This window comes from Lycorma delicatula, chromosome 10 (assembly GCF_047948215.1).
Source record: "Lycorma delicatula isolate Av1 chromosome 10, ASM4794821v1, whole genome shotgun sequence".
Lineage (NCBI taxonomy): Eukaryota > Metazoa > Arthropoda > Insecta > Hemiptera > Fulgoridae > Lycorma > Lycorma delicatula.
Genome location: NC_134464.1, coordinates 86,445,016 through 86,464,594, shown reverse-complemented (window position 1 = coordinate 86,464,594; position 19,579 = coordinate 86,445,016). Strand labels below are relative to the sequence as shown.

The 19,579-nt window shown below is 29.1% G+C and overlaps 1 protein-coding gene across 3 annotated transcripts in view; it reads left to right on the top strand.

Annotated features, from left to right (window-relative positions):
- The window catches only part of LOC142331107 (sensory neuron membrane protein 1-like), a 99,717-nt gene that overhangs the window by 33,616 nt on the left and 46,522 nt on the right, over window positions 1–19,579 (top strand). For all 3 annotated transcript variants that reach the window (XM_075376779.1, XM_075376777.1, XM_075376778.1), the window contains exon 4: window positions 16,691–16,945. In XM_075376779.1, the coding sequence (XP_075232894.1) occupies window positions 16,691–16,945 (255 nt within the window). The remainder of the gene's footprint in view (window positions 1–16,690; window positions 16,946–19,579) is intronic.

The following is a 19,579-nucleotide window of genomic DNA, read 5'->3' as shown; positions in this document are numbered from 1 at the left end:
TTTTCTTATACCCTGTGGAGTACGATCCTCTCGGCAGATGTCCGGAGATGGCCGTGTTCGGACACGGCCGCTCTCCCGAACAGTTTGCGTGCCTGCGCCACCCCGACCACGGATACGGTGTGTAGTCCCGCATCGTAGCGAAGAGTGACGTTTCTGACGGACCACGGTGCTCCAAATATCGTCCGCAACGCTATGTTTTGGACGGCTTCTAATTTCTTTTGAAGCGTGGAGTTCAAAAAAGCTACCCATGCCGGGTAAGCATATGTTAGAATCGGCGGGACGTATAGCCGAAAAATGATCAATTTGGTCGCCAGTGGATATGGGCTGGCACTGTTCAGTACCGGGTATAGTGAGGCCCTGACGGCCTTTACCCTTTGGGTCACATATTTAATATGTTCTCCTAAGGTAACCCGTTTATCCAAGACTACTCCCAGGTACTTGACTGTTTTCCCTAGGCGTACAAGGAAATCATTTGGTGTCCACATAAAACTTTTAAAGCGGAATATAACTCTTTTTATGTATCGGTAGGAGTTAAATCTTTTAAAACAAAGTACTTTATAACAAATATAACTTCAATCTTACCCATTTTTCAGAAAAAATGTAAAACCTTGTTAGTTTTACACGATTGCCACAAACAAGTAAGTAAAAGCACGTGTCTGAAACTTCGCAACTCACCATCTAAAGGATTATAGTTGACGAATATCACAGTTATCTTGTCATACTTGCACCATCATTCTGTCAATCCGAGAAATTTCCGAATGACCTTGGTACCTGTAAATTATTTAATTATTAGAAACAACATGGAAATATTTTTTTGCAAACTTAAATAAAAGAGAGAAAAGTTTTAAGACCATTTAACATAACAAATTGTACAAAAATTGATGACCATAATATCAAGAAATAAAACATTTCTAATTAAATAAGAGAATAGTACTGAAAATTTTTGAAATTTTGAATTAAAACGAATAAAGTAATAATAGACTTTTTTGTTGTATCCTATGAGTGACACTGGATACATAAAAATTAGAAAAAATCTTAAGTTAAAAATTTTATTGAATTAAGTATATAAAACTTAAAATTTCTAATCCACCTTTTGGCTTGAAAATCTCTCCTTAGAGAATCATGATTTCTTTTTACTTTTATCATAATAAAAATAAAATTATATATTTACTCTTTCTACATTACGTAAGTCTGACATGTAATATAGTAAAAATTTACTGTAAACAAAAGCGGAGATTGTTTCGTTGTTGCATTTAAAAATTTGTATAAACATCCTCCATTTTTTTTACTGAAATTTCAAAGAAAAGTACGTAATACTTACGGTCACACGGTGTAATTGGAAGGAGAGTGAAATTGAATCCTCTTTATGTTTCGTGGTATGAGATTAACGTAAATATCATTCATATGTAAAATTATATTGCTTGAAAATTAAAAAAAAAAAAAAAATGTATAAAATATTATGGCTCGAAAATCGATAAAACTATCAAATCAATTTCATTGAAATTTAAATACGCTATAGTAGTTTATTTGAAGTTGTGTACGTATAAATTTGTTGTGAAATTTATGGAGTCGTTCTTGAGCATAATTTAAGATCGACAACAGATAACATAACCTCAATTTCAGGTTATAATGATTTTGGAGTATTTTTCATATGCGCTTATGCAGTTTCATAGTGATGAGTGAGTTTAAATTTGCCGGTTGTGTATAGGGTGTACTCATTATTTTTAATTGTTTCATCAAATTACGGTTATAATAATTTAACTTTTGTTGTAAATAAAAAAAAAATTAATCTATATAAATAAAAATGTAATGTTCGTTTGGTCAAAATCTTAAATCTCCGTACGTTCTTCACCGCTTGCTTTGAAATTTTGATGCAACGTTCCATTCAAATACCCGCATGTTTTTTATATACCTAAGATGTCACAAATGTGATAGGTAAAGCTTGCTTTTTTTGAAAAACAGCGCTATCTGTTGGATGTAAAAGCAACACACGCTATACTAAATATTTTACGATTCCATTTCACTGTTTCCGATATGTGTGTCCCCTGTAGGTTAAAAGAAATACTGGACAAATTTACGCCTGGGAAAAAGGGAAGAAGGGGAAAATGGAAAAAATAAATAATAAGGGGGAAAGGAAAGGAAAAGAGAAATGGGGTAGTAAAGGGAAACGGAAATGGAGAAAGGGAAATAGTATGTGGTAAAAATGAAAATGGGAAAAGGAAAATGGAAAATGAGTAAAAGGGGAAAAAAGAGAGGTGGTAAGGTAAAAGGGAGAAGTTAAATTTTGTGAACTTCGTAATGTTAATTTTGTTAATGTTTTATCAAACTTTCAATTGTGTTCGTTTAATCTATATATATGTATACACTCAAATCTAGCAATAGTGAAGCATTGCACGGTCTGCTAGTATTAAATAAAAAATAAAAAATTATACTTCTTTTAATTTATGTTTTGTGTATTTCCTGCACAAAAACAATTATACAAAATAAAATAATGAAAACTCGGTTTTCTTGCGCAGAATTGCGCAATCATCTTTTTCCGTAAAAAGTACAATAAAGTTGATTTATTTTACGATAAATATTTCTTATAATAGAATTACAGATCTTTTATTAAACAAGAAAAAATTCTACGTCTACTCGTAAACATAAATTATATTTTATGATCTTTCAATCTTTCTTCGCCTGAGTTAAAAGAAATACATAGATTATTCTTAAAAGTTTACTAAAAATTATAAAACGTTAAAAATAAAACCACCTTACTGAAATTTTGTGTTATAATAAAACCAAAGATTTTATTAAGCAATAATTATGCACAATAACATTTCACACATGTTAATATTTGTCATAATTCCTTACGTAAAGCCACACTTTATTTAGTATTGGAAACTTTTTAAATTGTGTTCAATGGATATCAAAATATATGTAGATATATTTTAATTTTCATATTCAAATAAGAAACACAATTGAAATAAAAATAGGAAGAGAAAAAATTATGATAATTAATTTCAAAAATGAAATTTTTTTTTTTTTTTGCTCAATAACAATTATAATTACAATCGGCTCTCCTGCGGAACCATAAGTAAGTTTCATGACAAAAGCACGTCTTTAAGGAACCCCCCAAAATAAATAGTATAAACAGTTGTAAGCAAACTTAAAGTCAAATATGAAATTTCAAGCTCAGTCAAATATCACAAACCAATAATTTCAGCACCATATAGTCCACAAAACAAACATTAATAACAAATAAAAAAAGAAAAAGAAAGAGAAGTAACAAGAAATTAGATACGACACCACTAAACCTGACGGCGTTAGATTCTAAACTGTTACGCAGACCCAAGTCGAGTACATAAAATGAAATTAATTTATATAAATATTTACCATAAATTAAAATTATAAAAATTAGGAAAAAAGCTGACAAAAAAGTTGTAATACTTTCCTGATATTGGTTATTTATTCTTGAATAATGAAAAAATAATGATACATGAAAAAAAGGTTATCCAAGATTTTTTTTTTGGTTGAAGTAATTTACTATGAAATTTTATTTTATAATTATAATTTTATGTTTAAACTAGCCGGTCACGGTTCGCTTCGCTCACCTGGTCGTCTGACCATTTCGAAAAATATTAGTATTCCAACTTTCCGTTATTTAAATATATTTTTATTTTAAATGATTTTGTTATTGTGTAGGAATATTTTTCACTTTCAAATACATTAAATTAAAATCTGTTGGAGTAAGAAAAGAGGCTAGTTAATATTGCACATGGTCAAAAGATCGAGGTCTAGCAATATAAATTAAATTTTAATGGGATTGGATTCTGGATTCTATTTACCGGCCGCTATTTATCATCACGTCTTAATCAACATCCCGTTTTGGTTAAATGAATCTAGGGCACGTTAAAAACTATTTGTGTACTGTACACTATATGATACAGTAAACAATTACACGATATAATAAATATATTCTTTTTCTTTCATATATATATATATAAAGGTTATTAAAGAATCTAATACTCCCAATATCGTTGTGGAAGATGTTTGAAATAAGATGAAGATGCCGTGTTAAAGGGAAAACGAAGGATCTGACATTTTTTAAATTATTTCTTCAATCGTGGAATAAAAGTAGGTTATTTTCCATTTTATTCAATATTATTATTATACGAGTAAGAAATATCGAATCTGAAGTGTATTATGAAGACTGTGTTTTTGCATTTTCTGTTGATAGAGTAGATAGATTGAGCGTTATAATCAAGTTTATCGAGGAAAACGATTGCAAAGGAAAATTAATGAAAATAAAACAAAGTATATGAAAGTAAAAGAGAAAATAGGAATTATAAGGTTTTTTATAGTGAATTTCAAAATACGAGCTACAATGAGAGGAAAACTTGGGATGTTCCTGTAATTAAAAACAATGATTTGGGGAAAAAAATAAAAATACGGTTAAAATGCGGTTATTTGATATTAAAAAGCTAATCCTATACTGACTGTTGAACCGGTCCAAGGGAGCAGGAGAACAAAAACAAAAAAAAAACAAAAAAAACATGCTAATCCCAAAATTTTTATTTAAGAGTATTCCGTAGTTTTATACAATACAGTAGATTAGAAAACATGTTATCGACTAAAAGATGATAGCAACTACGAAACAATCTTTGACGATAACATCATAATATCGATTCTGTCCAAGAAAGTGAAACATAGAGAGAAAAAACAAAGATGGTGAAATAAATGTAAGACTTAATAGATTATTACAGTTTTTAAGTATATTTAGAAGTTCAGAAAACGATATATAAAAGGCTGTATGAATGTAAAAAATAAAGATTTCAACAAAGTGGAACAAAAAAAAGAATAATGATGTAATGTCGAAAGAAATACAGAAGGACATGGACAAAAACTTCTGAGAACAAGCTTGACTGACCAAAACAATAAATAATTAAAAAACAAAAAAAACAAATTAATGATAGTTAATAAGTAAACTTAAATTAATTTCAAAAATGAATTGAAATTAATTTATATAAATATTTAAAGCGATAAAAAAATTATATAAATTAGAAAAAAAAGCAGAATAAAACGTTGTAATACTTTCCTGGCATTGGTTATTTATTATTATATAATGGAAAAATAATGATACATGAAAAAAGTTACCCAAGATTTTTTTTTGGGGTGGGGGTAATTTATGATGAAGTTATATTGTAAAATTATCATTTTATGTTTAACTAGTCGGTCAGGGCATGGACAAAAACTTCTGAGAACAAGCTTGACTGACCAAAACAATAAATAATTAAAAAACAAAAAAACAAATTAATGATAGTTAATAAGTAAACTTTAATAAATTTCAAAAATGAATTGAAATTAATTTATATAAATATTTAAAGCGGTAAAAAAAATTATATAAATTAGAAAAAAAAAGCAGAATAAAACGTTGTAATACTTTCCTGGCATTGGTTATTTATTATTATATAATGGAAAAATAATGATACATGAAAAAAGTTACCCAAGATTTTTTTTTGGGGTGGGGGTAATTTATGATGAAGTTATATTGTAAAATTATCATTTTATGTTTAAACTAGTCGGTCAGGGCTCGCTTCGCTCAACCGGCCATCTGGCCATTTGGACCGCCGACGCGTCCGTTTTCCTCGTGGTTGTGATAAGTATTTTACAGATATTCATTAAAGGAAAAAGAATTAGTCATTTTACTTCATTATATTCCTGTTGCCACGGTGAAAGAAATATAATGAAGTAAAAGAATTAATTTTTGTTTCTTTAATGAATACTTTTAATATAGTATTAACCCAAAGGGGGCTAGGGCCTTGATTTATCTTTTGTTAAACCCCTGGTATTTATCTTGAATGTTCCCTGGGATAACATGAATGTATTACGAAAATCTGAAAGCAATCGGTCGGTTGGTTCTCGCGTGATGCTGTTGAAAACAAAGAAAGAAGGAGGCAGATCCAACATTTTTCACATTTATATACGCGTATAAAATAAACGAAAAACTAGTTTTAAAACTTCAGAAAATCGGTATCTTTTTATTTTATCTGTTTCCCCACCACCAAAATCATCTTCTAAGAAACCGTTTTGATTTTTCTATGAATACTATGTTAAACGAAAGAAACTAAAATTGTTCCACTGAAAAATATGTAACAAATAAAAAATTACCAAAGATTTCTTTTTAACGGTAGGGTAATTAGAATTTCATTGTAAATCTTTTTTAAAAGTTTAGTATTAAACTTTAAATAAAATTAAAAGTTTAAATAAACCCAAAAATGTTTTGAAAAATTAAAAAAAAAATCAATTATTTAAAAAATTTAATTGGCTCGTCCATCCCTAATATATCACTCAAAGTAATTTTTTGTTGTCGCTGGCACTATTATGCATAGGAAAACTCTAAAAGAAATCGATTAACAAATATGGAATAAATAAAAAGAATTTTCGATTTTTGAGAAAGAAGAAATTTTGAAAGATTTTTTAAAACGGTAAGATAAGTATACACGCATGTATTACGCTTTATATAAAGTGGGGTTATGTCTACAAAATTTTGAGAAAATTAATTCTCAAAAAAACCCTAGCTCCCACCTCTTGGAGATATTGACCCCAAAAGTATACCAAAAATGTGTCCCATGTACACGAATCTCTGTATAAAATTTCATCAAAATCGGTTTATCCAGCCAAAAGTTATTAAGCTTCAAATATGCTAACACACGTACATATGAATATTATCCCCATTTTTTTTTTGGGGGGGGGGGGGTTCCTGGGTCTTGAAAAGTCAAGAAATGCAAAAAAATCATTTTTTGTCTGTTTACCATACTTTCCTTCTTGCAGCATAGATTAGAGCTATGATGCCAGGAAAATAAAAATTTTTACTCTATTTTAAACCAAATCATTAAACATTCTGTTTCTGTAGTAAAAATTTATGAATTAATAAACAGAAAACTTTACTTACATGGTATATCATGTTCATTAAAAATTCATTATTCAAAAAGATCGAATTTAAATTCTTTATTAAAATTAAAATAGAATGAACTATTTTATTTTTAAACGCTTAGGGAATTGAGGAGGAAGATGGCACTTATTAAAAGTTAAATTCTATTGTTATTTTTAGAAGATAATATAAAATAAGTCACGCAGTTTTATACAATTTTAAAACAATTTTACAACTTAATTTTCGATAAGAATATTAAAAATGAATAATTTTATTAAAATATTAAATAAATTTATTTCATGCTTTTAGTTTAAAATGTTATCTAATAATAGTAATAATAATAATAATAATAATAAAAAGTTATTTTAAAACCGATTCAAAAACATTTAACCGATAGCAATTTAACTTTTACTTTATTTATTGGAAGAAATAATAAATTATTTAAACGTAAAGTTGGTTCAAGAACAAATAAGCTGTAAAATGAAAAAAAAAACCCAAAGTATACTTTATTAATTTGTTATGAAGATAAAATAATATATATTTTCTAAATCAATATAGCATTTTTATAAAGTTTTAAATGATTATTATAGAAATTGATTTCTTTTTAAAAGAATGTATAACAGTTATTATTACTAGAGGTAAAAAGTATTTAAAATTTAAAAAAACCTGAACGTATGAATTAATAACCAAATTTAAACAAACTTCGCAATTCTACTCAAACATCCAGTATTTCCTTTTTAAGTTTGTTATATTTATGTATAGATTCAAGATAAATAATTAAAATGAAATAATTAATTAATAAATTCCTATTCGTATTATGTATATTTATTCTTATGTCACCTAAAACAATTTTACACTTGATTTTATTTGGATTTCCCAGCTGAATGAAAACCATCTAAAACTAGATGAAGCAAAATTCTTCAGACCAATTGGTCAATCGGCTTTTAAAGTCTTAAGAACAATGACTAGAACTTAAAATTTTGCAAAAAAAATCTAATTCCAGAACACCAATTTAGTTTTAGAGAAAGACAATAGAATATTTAAACAGAGTTGCTTATATTATCCGAAATTCACCTAAAAGAAAACAAATTATAGATTCACGTTCTTTGATGTATTTAAAAGCAATTATCGTTACGTTATTTGTGTTGCAAATACAACGCGTTGGATAATTCTATTTTCATGACTTCCAACAAATTTCAAAATATCAATAAAATTCAAAAATTGATGCAAATAAATGGAAATAACAACCACAGAAAAAAAAATTGATTTACTCTATTTGCTCAAATATAATTCGTCCCAGAATATAGATTAAATTTTTTATTAATTTTTTTTTTAATTTAATTTTCAGGAACAATATTAGTAGCATTTTTTGTCACCAAACAAAATTTTACCATGAATAAGAAATTGATTTTGAAATTTATTTCATAATTACATAATGCTAAATATACTTATTATTATATTAGTATTTTATTACACAATTTTACAATACTACTAACCGGTCGGAGCTCGCTTGCTTGCCCGGAAAAAAAGATTTCAGTAAAATAAATTTGTTTTTTCATAATTAGTGCTGAATTTCTAAATTTATTCATTGACTATGAATATATAAAGAAGTTTATGAATATCAATATTTTTGTGAGAGTACCATAGTGCTTGTGTTACTTTTGAAAATACAAAAATGCTAAAAAAAATTTTCATACTGCTCGAGTCGCTTCATAAATAGATTTCGAATATCCATATTAACTAATTCAAATATAAGGAGTTTTTTGTTGAATAATAATTTAAATTTTCGTACGGGAACCCGTTGTACAACTATATAAATTTTGCGTCGATTTCGTACCTGTATAAATTTCAATATTTCGTACCAAAACATATTCAAACTTTCAAACTTTAAAATCAAACTTTATTTAATTCAATCCTGTCCCCCTGAAGTATTTTTGATAAAATTTCCAAATGTTGAAAGTATTTCAAAATATATTCCGTAAAAATTTAAAAAAGATTGTGTAAAAAATATAGAATTTAATTTGTTTTCATTTTCATTGCTTGTAACGTTTTACTAAAACTTTTCTTGAGAGTGTAAAATATAGTTAAGAAATCTGATATGGCACCACATAACTTCCTTCTATGCTTATTAAATTACATACATAAATTTTTTGCTGCATTTCATTTAAACTTATTTCATTTGAAAGTGAGATACGATCCTCCAATTCTTTAATAAAGTGGACAGTAACACAGTTGCATAATAAATAAATAATCTATTTGTAATAAATAATTGTATAAATAAATACCTAAATAAATAACATAATTGCATAAGAAATTATTAACTTCTGTAAAAATTTTTGGATTAAAATGAAAAGTACATAAAGTTTTATTTAAAAAATAACTTCTGATTTTTTATAATTTTTTTTATTGCTGTTATTGAATTATTATTTATTGTAAAACGTTTTTTTTTTTTCAATCAGAGGTTAATAATTATTAATAAATCAATATATTTAAATTTTTAAAAAAAAGGTAAAAAATATATATGTATTAAATCGGATTCGAACCGATGTGCCTTCCCCTTGTAAGATACAAATATTTCGTTAATTAAAACTTTATTTTTCTATAACTCGGGAACCAATGAAAATAAGTACCACTTGCGATATATCGTTGAAATCTCTCAATTTCTTAATTTCTGTCATATATGACTGAAATTAAGAAAAAGTCCAAAATCCAAATTTTTGGGATTTTATACTTTTTTGGACATTTTGAAATCCTTGGACAGATTACAATCTAGTCGATTGCAATCAAAAGAGGTGATGCACAACTAGATATTACATACAACAGTCCTAAACCCAAAATTTTAACATTCTACGTCTAATCTTTTTTAAGTTATGCTTGTTATATACGTATGTACTACGAAACTTGTCAAAATTGATTCAGGGATGGTCAATCCCATCAATTTCAATGGATATTATTTCAATGGATATTTCCATTGAAATTTGAAATCCGAAATTTTTCACGATCACAATACTTCCCGTACTTCGTACAAGGAAATAAAAAGGAAGCGGGTTTAATGTTTTGTTTTATAATTTTATTTTATAGTAAAACTTGCTCTTCCTGATAAATTAAATGAATAAAATCTAATTTTTATCAAGGATAAACATTTCCATCAGTAAATATTTCAAGTGAAGAAATAACATACATCAAAAAAAAATTAAATTCTGTAAATTGCTGTCTAATTTTAAAATTATCATTTATTTTATTTGTCAAATTTATTAAAATAAATTGAATCGTCCATTTAAAACAGTAAAATAGACATAAATTGAAATAATTTATAAAATTAGAAATAAACGAAGATAATAAAATAAATATTATTTTTCTTTAACTTTTTACTGAACTCGAAAGTATTATGTGATGTAACACAGCTGTTACATCAGCAGTTACGTCAATCGCCTACTTAACACTACTGTACTAGAATAACAATTTATAATAAATCGTTATTAATTCCTGCAGATTAGTTTACCCGATTTTTATAAATATAAAATATCAAAACAGCTTCTTTAAAAAAAAAAAAAATATATTTACGACAAACAATTTCTACACAATCTGATTTAGAATATTAAACAAAGATTACAAAAATATTTCCCCCCAATAAAAATAATTATATCTTAAAACACGATTTTTGTGTAAGCTTTATTTATTTGCATGAATTAACTACTAAAATTATCTTCCGTAAAGTTTAATAAAAACAAATAAATGAATTTTGAAATGTGTTCTACAGTTCTCGGGTTCTAAGCGAACATCTCTGAAAAAATAAAAATGGATATTTTGATTTATACACAGTATATAGAATACATTTTCATTTTTGATGTGATCTATAAAATGTATTTATAGCAGTATTTTTTGCCTGTTAAAATACGTGATTATTTTAATTAACTAAACAATATTTAATAAATATAAGGGATGTATTTGTTATTAATATTTATACGTTGTATAATTACTGTTAAACTGAAGTACTCGCTATGATTTTTGTACAATGAGAGAGTTCTGAAACTTTTATTGGTATAAAACAACTCGTACCGGTATAAAACACATTTTAACTATTCTCTGTTCGGTTTATTTAGTAAAAGATGAAAGAGATTTTTGTGGAAAAGATACATTAATGTGTGAGTATGTAAAACAAATAATATATTTACCCCGTTTCTGTTATTTTGAGTATTTAATAATTTTAAATTACGCATTAATGCATCAGTTAATTAATTTAATACTAAAATAAGAAAATTTTAAACTCCGTAGCACATTTAATAAGAGTAATCAATTATATTATACTAGCATTCCCGTCGCGGCTTCGCCCACTCTATATAGTTACATATGATTAATTGTGTGTCGACCAATATTATGTCGTTTTGGAAAAATATGAGTCAAATCAGGCCATAAATAAAATTTTTCGTAATATCTTGAAGCTAGCGCCACCTAGCGGGTCCAAACTAATTCAGAAACCTTTGCGGGCGTGCGCACAACAATTCACAAACTTTTAATAAAATCGTATCTTATTTATGCAACTGCATGCAAGTTTGTTAAACACTTTTTTACTTATTTTTATTTTTACACTTAATTTACTAATGCACTATTTTCACAGTCCTTTTTCTGACAACTTAAGAAAAAGTGTCAGCTTAGATACTTTTGTATGCGAAATCTTCAGGTTTTTACTTTTTGCTTAAGTACTTTTTAGCATGCGAGAACTTCTGAACGAATTTAAAAGATGTAAAATTTTGTAATATGTATCTTGTCAGCTCGGGTAATCTTCTATATATATATATATATATAAAGGAGAAAGTCTGTTTGTATGTTTGTTTGTTTTGTAAATATCTCGACACCGGCGTTACCTAGCGGTTATAGTTTTTGCAAAAATTTTATTTTTACGTAACTAATATATATTTTCTCAATATGAACCAAATCGGTCCGTAAATATAACTTTTCTAAATATCTCGACCCTGGCGCCACCTAGCGGGTCCATTTTTCGCAATAATATTTCCTTTCACGTAACTAATGTATATTCTGAGTATGAGCCACATCGGTCTATAAATGCAATTTTTCGAAATATATCAACCCAGCGCCATCTAACGGGTTCATTTTTTGCAGTTATTTTTTTCTTGTAACACATATTCAGAATATGTGTCATATCGGACCATAAATAGAATTAATTTTTCTAAACATCTCGACTCCAGCGCCACCTAGCGGGTTCAAACTAGTTCAGAAACCTTAACGAGCGTGCGCACAACTCACTAAAGTTTTATTACAATCGATGAATGGTATAGGAACACATACGAGACAAAGAAACAAACATTTATTTATATATATATATAAGATAAAATTATTAACATTAATGATAGCAATACCATGATAAAAGAAAATTGTGAAGCATTGTTCAAAAAACGTTATTATTTAAAAAAAAGTTAATATATAAAGGTGCATTTTCTTTGATTTTGTGTATTTCTATCTAAGTAATTTTTACATGACTGAACAAAAAGGAGTGTAATCGGCTGAACCGATTATGATGTATGATCCCGCGTTGGAATTCTTACGTTACCGGGAGTGTCATAAGTTTTATATATATATATATATATATATATATAAAATAGTGGAAATTTAACTCACTGGTTGCTGTAATGGTGAACTTGTCGTTGGAAATCAGCTGATTTCGAAGTCGAGAGTTCTAGGTTCAATCGTAGTAAAGGCAGTTACTTTTATCCGGATTTGAATACTAGATCGTGGATACAGGCGTTCTTTGGTGGTCGGGTTTCAATTAACCACACATCTCAGGAACGGTCAATCTGAGACTGTACGAGACTACATTATATATATATATATATATATATATATATATATACCATCCTTATTCATCCTCTGCAGTAATACCTTATGGTGGTTCCAGAGGCTAAACAAAGAAAAAAGAGAGTAGTGGAGATTTGCGGGTTGAAGCACAGTTTGTAATGAATTGAATTAATGAAGCCTATATCACTATTTGACTTCGATAATTCAAATCAATCGAATAAATAATATTAAAAAAATAACAGAATTAAATTTACGTTAAATAAAATAATATTAAATAAATTTAAAAAGTTTCTGTTTAATAATAATGGGCTTCCCGTCGGGACTGCGTGCGAGACTAGAGTGGTGAGGTGATGCAAGCAAATTGTACGAGGCTACACCAATCATCACTATCAACTGGTAACAAATTGGGTGCCCCTGGGGTGCTATTCTAATATCTCTACAAATAATACTCTGATTTTCAATATTGATACGGGGTATATGTTAGAAGGTTGAAGGTTAACTTTTGTATCCATCAGGTACACGATCTAACAGGCCACGGTTATTTGGAAATGCTGTTATATCTTCGCAATAAATCTTCCGATTTCCATTTATTAATGTGATCTGTATATTTTAATTTACGTTAATGACATTAATAAAATTACACGTGTTCCTGAAATATATATTTCCCAAAAAGGAGTGTAATGTATTTAGGGTGTATGTTTGTTCCACCACAGCAACTCAACCACTGTATACAAAATTTTCACCCGCACGCTCTTTAATTATCCTATATTAAACAGCAATTTTTTTTTGGCAGTCGTGTTTTTTAATTTTTAATATTTATTTCTTCTTAGATCTTTTTTTACTACTTTGAATTTCTTGGAAAGAAAATAGGCTTTCTCTTGTTCCCTTTGTTAAAGATTGCCATGGTTACTCTCTCTGTTTTCTTTCATTGTTATTAAATATCCGTAGAGAAGTAAAGTCTGCATATCCTAATCGCGTCTGATAATTTGTCTATCTTCCGGTAAAATTCATGGATTTTTTACAGTTCCCAGATATCTCCTGCTTTTCTGTGTCCTAATATTTTCCTTTTTCTATTTTCACGTTTATTCGGTTTTATTAACTTTAAATACATTTTCTCAGAATTAGTTTCTCTAAAAACTTTTGCCTCCGTTTTATTTGGTATATTTTTAAATTTGGTTGTATTTGGTGGAAAATTTAACAAAATAAATTTACACCAAATATGAGAAAACTGTGATTTTCAACTCAATTTTTTTTCGGTTTTAAAACAATTTTCTTGGATAGAAGATAACATGATTAACAAGCTCTTAAATTCTTTTTAAGAATATGTAAATTCGGATTTCGAATAATGAAATAAGAGAGTGTTAAGCTCTTTCTTTGAGAATTGTTCCACATTCAGGTCCGAAGTATGGACCCTTCTAGACTTAAAAGTAGAATGACCGCTATGGAGATCAGTTATTGGAGAAAAACCATCAAAGAAAATCAACTGATTTTCTTTGATGGTGTAAGAAATGACAATATCCTAAAGAAGATGGATAGAAAATTTCTTTTAGTGGATAAAATGGAAGAAAAACGATAATTGAGGTGGTACAGTAAATCTGAAGTATGGATGAGAATAGGAAACATAAAAAATTTGGTTGTGGATTCTTGCTAGAAAGAGAAAAAATTCGTCCAAGAAGGGGTTGGATTAGTGATGTGACCGCTATAGGGAAGCGAAGACTGCGAAATGAAGACACGATAGAACCTGATGGCGTTTTGGATTGTGGGAAACGGCCTTGAGTTATACTACAAACCGCTAAAAAGAAAAAAAATATTACTATATCTATTATGACTATCTATATCTATTATTACTATATCTATATCTATAGTTATTTATGTTTACTAATGTGTAATGTTTGTTAAAAAGAAAAGTCAATAACCATTTAAAAAATAACATCCATCTCTTCAATCCAAACAATCTAACTGTTTTTATATAACTCTATAACTCAGCACAATACTTCGGCTTACGAGAAAGGAACTTATTATTCTGCATAAATACCTGCATAAATCTGGTGCAAATAATACAATTTCTACTCTCGGTTGAATAAGTGGTGGAAATATAGTAGAATCAGTTCCTCTCAGTTGATTACATTCTGGTCCTTCCTAAACTTTTAATTCTGGTTTACCGTTATATGCAACAACTTTACCAACTTCTTGTACATCTCTATGACCTCTTTTTACTGTCATTCGTCCTTCATCCGCTGTTCCGTTTTTCTAGAAAAAATTAAAAAACAAATATTAGAATAATTTTAACAACGTAATTTTTTTTTAGTAGAATAATATCATTTATGAAAACGATTAAATTTGTCTATAGGTAGTATCATGATTTCTAAACTTATTTATTATAAATATTATACCTTCTTTTCTTTTTAAAAGGCATAATTTTCTTCTAAAATGTAAATTTACTTCTAATAATGTCATACGTTAAATTTTCATCAAATAAGTAAATTTAGTATTTCGATTAAACCGGCCTTCGTAGCGCGAGTGGTAGCGTCTCGGCCTTTCATCCGAAGATCCCGGGTTCAAATCCCGTTCACGCATGGAATTTTACATTCATCTCGTCCTCTGAAGAATGCCCTAACGATAGATCCGGAGATTAAAAAAAAAAAAAAAAAATTGCAGGTCAATAAAATTGTTTGCTTCAATAACACAATAACAGACAGATTTTTCAAAAGTTTTTTTTTACTTTTATTGACTGTATTTACATTAATTTTCTCAAAATTAAATTCTGTGCAAGTTTTGCTACTAAAGGTTTCGAATTTATTAGTTGTTTAAGAAAGAAGCTATTGTACTACAAACCTAAAAAAAAAAAAAACGAAAAAAAAACATTTTTTTCGACACCGAATTTTGTGTTTAACGTCGGATATCTTTAAAACTATGGGATAAGAGTTCTGGGACCTGTTATTTCCTATTTCCCACCTCAAATTACAAAAGAAACCACCAATCATACTTCTTAATTTAGATCCCAAAAATTACACTCTTTTTATTAGAAGAGCTGAAATCTTTCGCTAGCCGTAACTCGAAAACAAAGTGTTTCCAGACCTATGTTTATACTGAATTTTTTTCATTATTTTCACTAGTAGAACATGTACTGAAAGTTTCTCTGTTTCTTCGTGGAACACTCTGGATATATTTTCCTAATGTTTACGTTGAAATCTATTCAACTAATGAACAATAAGCAAACCGCCCAATCGGCTCTATGAGATGATATTTATGACATATAAATGAAGTGCAGTCTTGTACAATTCAGGCCGACCATTCCTGAAATATGTGATTAATTGAAATCCAACCTCCATAGTACCCCGGTATCTACTGTATAGTATTTAAATCCATATAAAACAGCAACTTTTACTATGATTTGAACCTAATAATAATTCATATGTATTATTTATTACATAATTAATAATTAAAAAACCCATTTGCCAACAATTTTTTTATATTCGTTCAAGCGCTTTCGGAATAGAATTTCATCATCAGTAACTAAAATAAGTATATTATATTCTTAATAAAACTAAAACTTCATTGTCACATAAAAAGTGTTTATATAAATTATATAAAATATAACAATTGTCGTCACGTGTCGACCAACATCCTGTTATATAACGGTGGAGACATTCATAATGACAGAACGTTAAGTCGACAGAATTTTAAACACATGACAGCCACTGTTATATTTTATATGCTTTAATAAACACAATTTTACATATAGCAACGAAGTTTTATTTTTATTAAGAATATAATATATATTTTTAAGTTCCTGATGATGGAATTCTACTCCGAAAGCGCTTGAACGAATACAAAAAAATTGTTGGTAAGTGGGTTTTTTAATTATTAATTACATAATCATACCAAGAAGCCATGTTTGATAAAATTATAATTTATTTATATTAAACCAATTAATTCATAATTTTCTTTCTTTTATTACAGAGTTTGGCGCTTATGGTTGAAAAGGATACGCCAGCATTATTGACAATGGCTAACAGAGGTATACCGCACTTGTATAATCATCCGTCTACTATATTTCTAACTGCTAAAGTTAAAGATATACTTTTTGAAGGAGTTGTTTTAAATTGCACATCAAAAGATTTTGCCGCCGTTGCTCTTTGTACCGGTATAAGAATGAATGCAAAAGGACTGCATAAAGTTAATGATAGCATCTTTAAGTTTTCGTTTTTCGGTGTGGTAAGTTATGATTATTTTTATTCTCAGTAAGAACGGTTAAAATTTTGTGTTGCGTCCAGAGTATAGTACAGTATACGCAAAACGTAACGCAAACTTGTGGAATAATGTTTCCTTCTTTTGTTTCATACAATTGAGGAAAATCGGGTTACACAATGCAGTAGAGAATATTCATTGTTTTCCAATACATTAGATGTGTCAGTTATGCCCCGATCCAGAATGCCGTAACAGATAAGTAAGGTGTGAATGCACTAAACACGTTCTCCATCAAGCGGCTTTACGACAAGTTTCAAGAGACAGGGAATGTGGTAGATGCAGCAAAAGATGGTCAAAAAGTTATAACACCAGAAACGTTGATCGACGTGCAAACTGCATGTTCTGGTAGTCCCAAGAAGTCTGTACGACGCCTATCTAGCCAGTCTGGTTTCTCCGTCAGTAGTACTCATACGGCATCGCGCAAGCGTTTAAAGATGCATCCGTAAACAATTCGTGTTGTTACAAGTTGTAAAGAAGATTTTTGAGGAGGACATCGCAAGAGGTCTGAGTAAAAAAGATAAGATAGAAAATGTAGAAGAAGAATGGGAGAATGTTAAAAAGGAAATTCTTAAATCAGCAGAAGCAAACTTAGGCGGAATAAAGAGAACTGGTAGAAAACCTTGGGTTTCAGACGATATATTGCAGCTGATGGATGAACGTAGAAAATATAAGAATGCTAGTGATGAAGAAAGTAAAAGGAACTATCGCCAATTAAGAAATGCTATAAACAGGAAGTGCAAACTGGCGAAAGAAGAGTGGATTAAAGAAAAGTGTTCAGAAGTGGAAAGAGAAATGAACATTGGTAAAATAGACGGAGCATACAGGAAAGTTAAGGAAAATTTTGGGGTACATAAATTAAAATCTAATAATGTGTTAAACAAAGATGGTACACCTATATATAATACGAAAGGTAAAGTCGATAGATGGGTGGAATATATTGAAGAGTTATACGGAGGAAATGAATTAGAAAATGGTTTTATAGAGGAAGAAGAGGAAGTTGAGGAGGATGAAATGGGAGAAACAATACTGAGATCTGAATTTAAGAGAGCATTAAAAGATTTAAATGGCAGAAAGGCTCCTGGAATAGACGGAATACCTGTAGAATTACTGCGCAGTGCAGGGGAGGAGGCGATTGATAGATTATACAAACTGGTGTGTAATATTTATGAAAAAGGGGAATTTCCGTCAGACTTCAAAAAAAGTGTTATAGTAATGATACCAAAGAAATCAGGGGCAGATAAATGTGAAGAATATAGAACAATTAGTTTAACTAGTCATGCATCAAAAATCTTAACTAGAATTTTATACAGAAGAATTGAGAGGAGAGTGGAAGAAGTGTTAGGAGAAGACCAATTTGGTTTCAGAAAAAGTATAGGGACAAGGGAAGCAATTTTAGGCCTCAGATTAATAGTAGAAGGAAGATTGAAGAAAAACAAACCAACATACTTGGCGTTTATAGACCTAGAAAAGGCTTTCGATAACGTAGATTGGAATATAATGTTCAGCGTTTTAAAAAAATTAGGGTTCAAATACAGAGATAGAAGAACAATTGCTAACATGTACAGGAACCAAACAGCAACAATAACAATTGAAGAACATAAGAAAGAAGCCCTAATAAGAAAGGGAGTCCGACAAGGATGTTCCCTATCTCCGTTACTTTTTAATCTTTAGATGGAACTAGCAGTTAATGATGTGAAAGAACAATTTAGATTCGGAGTAACAGTACAAGGTGAAAAGATAAAGATGCTACGATTTGCTGATGATATAGTAATTCTAGCCGAGAGTAAAAAGGATTTAGAAGAAACAATGAACGGCATAGATGAAGTCCTACGCAAGAACTATCGCATGAAAATAAACAAGAACAAAACAAAAGTAATGAAATGTAGTAGAAATAACAAAGATGGACCACTGAATGTGAAAATAGGAGGAGAAAAGATTATGGAGGTAGAAGAATTTTGTTATTTGGGAAGTAAAATTACTAAAGATGGACGAAGCAGGAGCGATATAAAATGCCGAATAGCACAAGCTAAACGAGCCTTCAGTAAGAAATATAATTTGTTTACATCAAAAATTAATTTAAATGTCAGGAAAAGATTTTTGAAAGTGTATGTTTGGAGTGTCGCTTTATATGGAAGTGAAACTTGGACAATCGGAATATCTGAGAAGAAAAGAATAGAAGCTTTTGAAATGTGGTGCTATAGGAGAATGTTAAAAATCAGATGGGTGGATAAAGTGACAAATGAAGGGGTATTGCGGCAAATAGATGAAGAAAGAAGCATTTGGAAAAATATAGTTAAAAGAAGAGACAGACTTATAGGCCACATACTAAGGCATCCTGGAATAGTCGCTTTAATATTGGAAGGACAGGTAGAAGGGAAAAATTGTGTAGGCAGGCCACGTTTGGAGTATGTAAAACAAATTGTTGGGGATGTAGGATGTAGAGGGTATACTGAAATGAAACGACTAGCACTAGATAGGGAATCTTGGAGAGCTGCATCAAACCAGTCAAATGACTGAAGACAAAAAAAAAAAACAAGTTGTTACTTGAAGACACCGGAAAACGTGTAGTCTTCTGTCAGCGGTTCATGTCATCTCTAACGC